General features: G+C 42.0%; 3 protein-coding genes across 3 annotated transcripts; all 3 read left to right on the top strand.

The window, feature by feature from the left end:
• The first annotated feature begins 2706 nt into the window (after positions 1-2706).
• Positions 2707-3252, top strand: LOC138031452 (uncharacterized). Its single transcript, XM_068879143.1, has one exon. It carries the CDS (start codon positions 2707-2709, stop codon positions 3250-3252), a length of 546 nt encoding a protein of 181 aa, XP_068735244.1.
• Positions 3253-4716: 1464 nt separating this feature from the next.
• On the top strand, positions 4717-5673 carry LOC138031453 (uncharacterized). Its single transcript, XM_068879144.1, has one exon. It carries the CDS (start codon positions 4717-4719, stop codon positions 5671-5673), a length of 957 nt encoding a protein of 318 aa, XP_068735245.1.
• A 1132-nt stretch (positions 5674-6805) lies between these two features.
• LOC138031454 (uncharacterized) lies at positions 6806-10303 on the top strand. The gene is made up of 4 exons (XM_068879145.1): positions 6806-7018; positions 7211-7943; positions 8028-10001; positions 10086-10303. The coding sequence occupies exons 1-4, from the start codon at positions 6806-6808 to the stop codon at positions 10301-10303; spliced, it is 3138 nt and encodes a 1045-aa protein (XP_068735246.1).
• The last annotated feature ends 194 nt before the right edge of the window (positions 10304-10497 follow it).

Raw genomic sequence — 10497 nt, forward strand, 5'->3', positions numbered from 1 at the left:
CAGACTCATCTGATTTGAGTGTAACGTGAAGCGCTAGGTTTCTACCCTATATGAGCCATGTGGGCGTTAGCCCTACTAATGAAAATGGGCCCACACAAGGATAGAGAGAAACTCTTGCCAGGGTGGAAATTGAACCCACGACCTTCGCGTTAGATTACCGCTGCTCTACCGACTGAGCTACAAGGTTAGACGGGAGCAGGCCGTGGGAACTGAAGATCTGGTTTGAGCCTGCAATCCAATGTATGCTGTAAACTAGCATGATACTGGTCACGTTGGCATACATGGATGGGTGGACGTACGTACGGACGGTCGATTACGTCATGGCTATAAAACCAAAATATCTCACATCGATGGGTTACCATATTTCCTAACTATGGTGCTCTGCGCGCGCACGGAGCTCCGCTATTAATTAAAGTACACCTTGAAAAGTCTGTTAACAAACTTCACGACAAAGGTAAAAATTTTAAAATCAAAGCTTAGGCGTAATTAATCTAGCTTAGCCTAATTACTCTTCAGCAGCGGTTATAAATGGGAAAGAAGAGATTCCTGTAGAGTAGAAACTCCGGGTTCAAATCCAATCCATGGATATGATTTTTCCCTTGTTTTCTCTGCTACCATAGGTCCTGGGACACAGTGTCCTAAATTAAGGCGGGAGAGAGAGCCTGCAAGCATCCCTCTGAATTTTGAATGTCACACTGAGCGAGCTGTCAAAAATTAGGCAATCAGCGCACACCCGAAGTAAACATTGATATAAACAGTAAGCCTCGCGATGTGTATTTCAAATTGCTGGAAGCAGAAACGCCCAAAAATTGTAAAGGAAGGAAGCCTTTGCCAGAAAAAAATCCTAACAACTACTGCAGATACTGTAAAGCGTAGCTGAATATTCTGTGATGGTAATTCGTCGAAGTCCATCTCCACGGAAAATGTGTTTCGTTCGTCAGGGAAATATTTAGCACAAAAAAACTTAAAACAACGTTAACGGGAATCGTAATAGAGAAATGCCTTTCCCCAGTCCGCATGTTCACTGTGTGAGACCCGTCGACCACAACTGCTGTCAAATTTTGGTAAAGCGAAACAGAGTTATATTTTTTAAATGGAATACAGGCATTACAACTACTACATTACACTTTAATTCTCGAGAGATACAAAAGATATTCTTATACCTACACCACTTTATTTCAAAGCTTTATCGAGTATTTGTGATTACAGATACGCATTTCACTAAATCAATAATTTGAAAATTGAAATATTTTGTTTTTAAGTGTATTGAAGTATTGCGGAGTTACCAAGGATATCAAGCAATCATTTGTGAAAGCCGCCTTTTCGGCTTAACTAAATACTTGCTAAAATTGTGTAGAGTTCCTTTATCGTTAAATAAGCAACTGAGGCAGCCGAAAGGCCCAAGCTTATGTCAAAATGTGATCAGCGATAGGTTTTTGTAGAGGACAGGAAACTGCCACGGTGGCATGATGTCGCCCTGGTTGTATTTTGACCGCTACGAAAAACAAATGAATAATTAAACTTTTCCAGAATCCTGTGGATAAAAGAGACAGAGCTTCCTTTCCTTCCAGCAGAGAAGCCATTGCATCGCGTTAAGTTACGGCAATATTGCAACATTCTACGATTTTCTCACACGTATTTCCGATCACCTTATCTCTGCGAAGCGAAATGGCTTTCTTGTTGTCGGAGCTTTTCAATGGTAACGTCACCAAGTAAATTAATTGTTTTGCGTCCAAAATTTGGAGGTTCTCATTCTACCTCCAACCCCAGTCCCTCGGAGAGTCTGCTCGCAGGCTTAAATTAACGATGAAAGTATATTCAAAGCAAATTAGAAATTAACGATAATCGTTAATTTACTTAGGAGCCCAAGATTTTTATTCACTCGCATTCTTTTGTGCAAAAGTAATTCATTCAGAAGCTGAGAACACATGATGGTCTACTTCTGATTGGATTTCTCCTGCAAGAAAGATTGTGAATATTTTAAAAGTACTCACACGTTTGGGCTCCTTGCTGCAACAGTTGCGTATACTCTGCCATGTCCATTTTATTTGTTCACTTGGAATTAATATTATTTTGCTGTTACACACTGAGGGACTCCATCTAAGAACTTTGAAAACTTTGAAATATATATTTTTTGTTTTTATAGAACAGGTCACTAACGCAGCATTTACCAGTACTCCAAATCTCTATGATCATGATTATGGTGTGGTGAGACAGGAAGTGTCACTTGAGGGGATGCTCCAGGCAGCTAGGAAAGAGATAGAGAGACTCGAACAGGAACTTGATAGGAAGAACAATATAAGTCAGTTTGGCCTTGGCCGATTTATGTATGATGATGAAATGATCCCGTTTTATACTGGGTTTTCAAGTAGTAATGTGTTATGGTCATTTATAGATGTGATAAAACCATTTGCTGAAAAAATGAGAACGTGGTCTCAAGTTCAACGTGGCAGGGCTAAAAAGCCTGGTGAAGGGATAATTAACGAAGTATTTGTAAACATGAAAATACAGTCCCTTGCTATGGAAGATCAACTGTTCATGTGGTTGTGTAAGGTCAGGCTAGGCTTATTTGATCAAGATTTGGCTGTCAGATTCAATGTGTCAATTTCTACTGTAAGTAGAATGATTATAACCTGGTGAAACTTCCTTTATGTTACAATGGGATGTTTACCAATATGGTCGAGTAGATCACAGATTAGAAAAACGATGCCAAGTAGTTTTAGAGATAGTTTCAGCAAAGTGCGTGTGATCATAGATTGCACAGAAATGAAAGTTCAGACACCTTCCTCTCTTGTGCTTCATTCTGAGTTTTACTCTAGTTACAAAAGTGCAACCACCTTCAAAGGTCTTGTTGGTATTACCCCCAGTGGTGCAGTGTCATTCATCTCCAAACTCTACACGGGATCTATAAGTGACAGGGAGATAGTGAAAAGGTGTGGAATTTTAAAGCTGTTAGAGGATGGAGATGGGGTTATGGCAGACAAAGGTTTCACTATAGAAGACCTTTTATCTCCTCTAAACTGTTCTCTCAACATTCCATCATTTCTGAGTGAAAAGGTTCAGTTTTCCAAGGAAGATGTAGAAAGGACTCAAAAAATAGCGAAGCTAAGGATCCATGTAGAGAGGGCAATTCGTAGAGTCAAGGAAAACCATTTATTTGATGCTGTAATTCCACTGTCATTAGCCTCTTCAATTAATCAAATATGGTCGGTCTGTTGTATGCTATCAAACTTTAAAAGACCTCTATTTTAAAATGATAGCAATTAATTTGAATAAAAACATTTACAAATAAAAATTAGGTTTTATCAGTGGTATGACATTTACAATGATGGAAGATAATAGTTGTAATAAAACAGATTTAGCTTATTGTACATGTCGGCAAAGAACTCTTCATCAAAGTAAATGGTTTCAATGTGCCAATCATTCTTACAAAATACCATGAAGTCACACCCTTTGAGCCCGGTGATGACCATCTGCCCCATTACCTGAAAGTAATACTCATAAGTTTTCTTTAGTTTGAGTTGACCATTAACAATCTTTAAATACTTGGCATCTCTGCATGACTCACACTGGGGACAATCCAAATACCTCATTGCATGTTGGGTCATAGACAAGAAAATCAGGGCTTGCTCCTAAAAAGGGACAGCCTGGATTAATAACAAATCCTGTTCGATATACATTGACAAACCTGCTGTTGACATATGACTGTGCTGCCTCACTTTCATGTTCAAAGCCATACTTCATGGCAGCAGTCTGAACAGTTTTCTTTTTAAGCTGAGTTACCAGACCCTCATAATCACTTTTTCTTGAACAAATTTGCTTAAATTTTGAGGCAGTGAGCCGCCGCTTTCTCAACTCATGCCAAAATCGACTTTGAGATTGGTCTTTTGTTTCCCGCTCAATGTTGGATGCCTGCTCTAATGATACCTTTAATGAATCAAGTACATTAGCCTGTGAGCGTGGAAGAACATGGCTACATAAGGGATCAAGCAGCTTTGCTGGTAGGACAGGTAGGGTATCCCTCTGATCTATGGATAAAAACTTACTGTTTTCCCTAATAGTAGGCTGTTGATAAGACACAACACATCCCTTAGGAACAGTGCCATAGGTGCACTCGACATACTCTAATTCACCCTCGCTAAACAATGTACCAAACTGTGTTTCTTTGTAGTCAGTTTTAGCCCTTGCTAGAAATTCCCTTATAAATTCTGGGTTGGGGTAGTTTTGTATAGGGTTATACAAATTACTCTCTACACCATCTATGACACGCTTCTTACATTTAGGACCCCCCTCTGATTTTAATTCGGGTTTTCTAACAATAAGATTATCAACAGCTTCAGGATGGATTCCTGTTACAGCCCGTACTCGTTCTGGAGGAGGTACAACCCCACCCTAGTGTGTACGACTTAGAGTGTCATGTGACTTTCGTTGTTGTTCCCGCTCTTGTTATCGAAGGTTTTTGTACGTCGTAGCATTTCACTCGTATACATCCCCTTTGTAAATCGATGTGTAGCCGAGTCCAGTGGATTAAAGTTGTGTTACGCTTCAGTGTCTCGTCGTAAATCCTAACATGGTCCTTCACAGCCGGAGTCAAGGAGATATTTCAGCAGTAAATTTGTAATTCTTCGCAAGGTCATCAGTTGCAACCACATGGCCACCGGTTCCTCGAGCAAAATGGAAGACTTATCTTAACTCACAGTCGATCAAATTCGTGAAATGCTTGGAAAAAAAGGATTGCCGACTACTGGAAAGAGAAAAGTCTTACTGGAAAGGTTAGTGAACGCTCAGCGTGATTCGAAGTCAAATGTTATTACACCAGAATTAAAGGAAGGTTCGAATTTCGCCGAGGCTTCGAAGGAACCTCTTCAAGTGAAAAGTGAAGTTGAAATTCAGGAGGTTAGTTCGATTAGAAGTAAAGCCAGAGCCTTGCAAATGGATATGGATGCGTTGATTCAGGATGTTTTGTATCTAAGTCAAAATGCAAGCAACAAAATCAAAGTACAATTGAGAATTGAAAGGCTGACTGTGTACCGTGAGAATTATCTTCAACTGAGAAATGAATTAATCGCTCTTGTTGCAGAGGATATGATGGAGGAGGAACTCCGAAGATGGGGAAAAATTCTGAGTGAAGGAGATAAAGCTGTGGATGCTGCTCATGAATTCCTAAATAAAGATTGCGATGTGGGAGATCACTCCTCGAAGGATATTGCATACAGTGACAGTCGTGTATCCTCAAATCTGAAATTACCGAGAATTGAGTTGCCAAAGTTTAATGGCGATGTGTTGAAATTTCAAAACTTCTGGGATCAGTTTGAAGCTGCAGTGCATAACAATGTTGATTTACCAAATGTTCAGAAGTTTACTTATCTACGCTCGGTGCTAACTGGAAAGGCCTTGAAAGCAATAGACGGATTTGAAGTAACCGGAGCAAATTATGAAGCAGCTGTTGAATGCCTTAAACACAGGTATGGAAGAAAACGTATGATCATCTCATTTCTAGTGAAATCTGTCATCAAGATGGATGCTAAGTCAGTTGTTAATGCATCCTCCCTCAGAGATCTCTATGATACCTTTATGAACAGAACTAGAGCTTTAGAGGCTCTTGGAGAAGATCCAATGAGGCATGGATTCATTTTGTTACCCCTTTTTGAGACCAAGTTACCACCTCAGTGATTGGAAAAATGGGAGTTCACACTTGCAGACACTCAAGAAGATGAAATAGGCCTTGAATTGTTCTTTAAATTTCTTAACCGACAAGTTGTGTCCAAAGAAGCAGGAGAAAGAAGTTCAAATGGGAACATCACCCCAGGCAATCACAGTTTTGATAAAGGTAAAGAAAACCGAAGAAAGTCTTTATCTCCCAAAATGGGTGGTGAGAATGAGATGTATACTGCTTCTACACTACTTGGTTACACACGCCCTCCAAAACAGCCAAATTGTTATTTCTGCAAGGCAGATCATGACTCACAAAATTGCCCAATGTTTAATGAAAAATCACTTGATGGTAGATGGAAACTAGTGCAAGAGAACAAACTGTGTTTCAATTGTTTAAAACCTAGCAACCACAAGCACTTCTCCAGAATTTGTCGCCATCCTAAGTGTTCTGTAGCGAATTGTGGTCACCGACATCACTGGTTATTGCACGAGCAGCAGTCAGTTGTTACACCTCGGCACCTAAGCAACACTAGTTTAAGTGGATTGGCTTCAACTAAGCCTGCATTACCTATGAGAGAAACACTCCTACAGACAGCATTGGCCAGGTTAATTGTTAAGGGTCAAGAAACGACAGTCCGTGTTTTACTAGATTCAGGGAGTCAACGTTAGTATATACGAAAGAACATTGCAGAGGCCCTTGACCTGCAAGGTCCCTCAGAGCTATTAAGTGTCACAACGCTAGGTGGGGAAACCAGCGAAACGAAAAGATTCCAAAGAGTGAAATTTACCCTTTCACCAATTAAGGGAGATTCAAAGGTGGAGATAGAGGCCCTTTCTATTTCCAAAATTTGTAATCCTCTCGGGCCAGTACAGATGGACTTCCATAAGAACTCTCATCTTCAAGGCTTAACTCTTGCAGATAGTTATCCTCGTGGTTCAGTTCAAGTAGATGTTCTTATTGGTGCAGACCACTACTACTCATTTGCGACTGGGGTCTGTAAGAGAGGTAGTTCCAGTGAGTCACTTGTTGCTGTTGAATCTTGCCTCGGCTGGATTGTCACGGGACAAGTAAACCGCCAATCAAGGCAAACTTCATCCATGCTGACAGTTGTAGAAAACGGTGGAGTTAACAGAGAACGAGGACCCTGTTATGCCACAAGAGGAAGAATGTGCTGTTGCTGACTTCAACAGAGGATTGAACTTTGATGGACATAACTATGAGGTGCGACTACCATGGAAACAAGATCCTCCAAAGCTAGAAAGTAATTATGCACAAGCTTTGAGACGCCTGGAAAGTGTTGAAAGAAAGTTAAGGCAAGACCCTGTGAAAGCTAAGGCTTACAAAACAGCGATCAACGAATATGTAGAGAAAGGTTTTGCATAGGAAGTACCTGATCAGAGTGATGACAATGGAACTGTGCGGTACTTACCACATCATGCTGTATTTCGTGATGACAAAAGAACGACAAAATGCAGAATCGTATTTGATGCTTCCGCACGAGAAGGAGGTGATGCTTCCCTTAACGATTGTATTCTTCCTGGTCCTCCTTTACAGCCGAACCTTGCATCTGTACTGATTCGATTTAGAACACACAAAATTGGTCACATAGCAGACATTGAAAAGATGTTTCTGCAAGTCAAACTAGCACCAGAGGACAGAGATGTTCACCGCTACCTGTGGAGAGATTTACAGCCTAACGAAGCACCAAAGGTGTACAGAATGCAGAGATTGACTTTCGGTGTGAACGCAAGTCCTTTCCTTGCAATTGCTACAGTCCACGCTCATGTAAACAAATACAAAGAAATGTCCCCGTATGCAGTAGAAGAAATTTTACAAAATATGTATGTCGATGACTGCCTGACAGGAGCCGATACAGTAGATTCAACTTTGAAGCTTCAACAAGAAATGTCAGAAATTATGATGACAGCGGCATTCAATTTGACCAAGTGGGCAAGTAACTCAGAGCTAGTAATGGATGCTATTGACCCAGCTAAAAGAGCCTCATCGCCATTTGTGGAGTTCAATTCGAGCGACCCCCTAAAAGCACTTGGCGTGTCATGGGACTTGAACTCTGACCACTTTAGATTCCTCGCACCGAGTGGAATCATCTCATCCCATGATCCAATGTCAAAGAGAAGTCTACTTAGTCTGGCATCGAAAACGTTTGACCCACTGGGACTGATATCACCCTTCACTGTTAGAGCCAAAATCCTTTTCCAAGAGTTGTGGTTGAAAGGATTACAGTGGGATGACCCGTTAGATAGCGACACTAAAGCAAAGTGGTTAAGTTGGAAGTCCGAGTCGTTGCAGCTAAAAGATGTGACTATCCCTCGATGCTTCGGAAATGGTATTACGTAAGACTCTGTGGTAGAGGTGCATGGTTTTGGAGATGCTTCCCCCGAGGCGTATGGAGCAGCAGTGTACATTCGAATAAGAGACAAGCAAGACAATGTATCCTCACAGCTGGTAATATCGAAGTCCAGAGTCGCGCCCATTAAGAAGGTGTCACTTCCAAGGCTGGAACTTTTAGCAGCAGTTGTAAATGCCAGTTTGCTAAAATTTGTTGCAGGAGCTTTGCCAATGAAGGTGGCTAGGGTTGTGTGTTGGTCAGATAGTATGGTGGCACTGCATTGGATAAAAGGGCAGAGTTCTTCCTGGAAGCCATTTGTTGCCAATCGTGTGGCTGAGGTACAGTCAACGTGGGATCCTGAGTGTTGGAGGTATTGTGGAAGTAAGGAGAATCCAGCAGACTTGTTGACGCGTGGGTTAAGCTGTAGTGATATGATTTCAAGCACTTTGTGGTGGAATGGACCCCAATGGATGTCTTCGCCTTGTGAACCACTACCCGCTCAACCCGAAAACGAAGCTGCTCCCGCCGAAGCTTGCGAGGAAAAAAGAACTACCCATGTGTATACAGCAGTCGTTGCAGAACCACTGATTGATATGTCACGCTACGGGACGTGGTTAAAGTTGATTCGAGTAACTGCTTATGTATTGAGAGCGGTCAAATTGTTTAAGACGAAGTCTAGGTCTTGTGAAAGGGAACTGTCGGCGGACGAGGTGAGGCAAGCCGAGATTACATGTTGTATGTGGAGACAGGAAGTGGTCTACAAAGAAGAATTCGAGAAACTGAAAGCTGGAGAGGTACTTCCCAGTAACAGCCGCCTCCTGAAACTGGACCCTTATTATGACAGAGATGATCAGGTATTAAGAGTTAGTGGGAGACTACAGTTTGCTGATCTTCCCGAACAGAGCAAGCATCAAATAATCTTGCCTCACGGACATCCTGAAGTTGCCAAGATGGTGCAAGATGTACATAAGAACGTGTTGCATGCTGGTCCAGAAACGGTATTATCAACTTTAAGGCAGAAAGTTTGGCTAACTCAAGGAAGACGTGAGGTTAAACGTGTTATCAGAAGATGTGTAGCTTGCCAAAGACAACGAGTTGGACCTTGTTCCCAGAAAATTGGTCAGTTGCCAGAGGAAAGAATTTCCTGTTCACGAGCTTTCGCGCATGTTGGGACTGATTTTACGGGACCACTGTATTTGAAAGAGAGCTTAAACATTAAGAAAACATATGTGTGTATTTTCACATGCGCATCCTCTCGTATGGTTCACCTGGAACTTACACATAGTTTGACAACTGATGAGTTCCTTCAAGCTTTTAGTCGCATGACGAGTCGCAGAGGTCTTTGCCATACTGTGTGGTCAGACAATGCACAAACCTTCAAGGCAGCAAGCAGGGAAATTCAGAAATTATACGATGAACCCACTACTGAAAGTCAAAGAATGTGGAGTACGCTGGATCAAGATCAAATCAAGTCAGAGTTCTCATCACGAGGGATCAAGTGGAAATTCATCACAGAGCGTTCCCCATGGAGAGGTGGATGGTGGGAACGATTTTGCAGAGCGATAAAAGAACCACTGCGTAAGGTCCTTGGAAGGGCACTTCTCACCTTTTCTGAGCTAAACACGTTGCTGGTCAGAATCGAAGGTATCATTAACTCGCGGCCGTTGACCGCAGTAAGTGATGATTGCAGAGACCCGTTACCTATTACACCTGCTCATCTTGCAATTGGTAGGCCAATTAACCAGTTACCGGAAAGGAAAGAAAGTAGCTTAGAGGAGACCAGTAAGAGGACTGTCGAAAGGTATCTCTACCTGCAGAGACTACTCAATCACTACTGGAAGCGTTGGAAACAAGAGTACCTACATCTCCTATCGGTAAGAAACAAGTGGCGTAAAGAGATCCCTTGTATTCGAGTAGGCGACATTGTACTTATTTCTGACGACAATGTGCCGCGCACCAAATGGCCGTTGGCTAAAGTTGAAAGGGTTTATCCAGGTAAGGACGGGCTTGTACGGACCGCTACAGTTAGAGCGCATAACATCTTCTAAAACAGACCCGTTCAACGTTTACACAAGTTAGAGATTGAGTCAGCAGCTTCACAAGCAAGCCCGGAAGCAGAGGATCCAGTCCATGGTGGGGAGAAGCCACAAACGAACACTGTTCATGCTGCAAGTATACCTGTTTCCAAGCCTAATTTGAGCGTTGTCCTCCCCGAAGGAGGACAAGGTGGGGAGAATGTTACAGCCCGTACTCGTTCTGGAAGAGTTACAAAGAAGCCTGAGAGACTGGACCTGTGAATAGTTATACTAACCCTACCCTAGTGTGTAGGACTTAGAGTGTCATGTGACTTTCGTTGTTGTTCCCGCTCTTGTTATCGAAGGTTTTTGTACGTCGTAGCATTTCACTCGTATACATCCCCTTTGTAAATCGATGTGTAGCCTAGTCCAGTGGATTAAAGTTGTGTTACGCTTCAGTGTCTCGTCGTAAATCC

This window comes from Montipora capricornis, chromosome 14, assembly GCF_036669925.1.
Source record: "Montipora capricornis isolate CH-2021 chromosome 14, ASM3666992v2, whole genome shotgun sequence".
Taxonomy (NCBI): Eukaryota; Metazoa; Cnidaria; class Anthozoa; order Scleractinia; family Acroporidae; genus Montipora; species Montipora capricornis.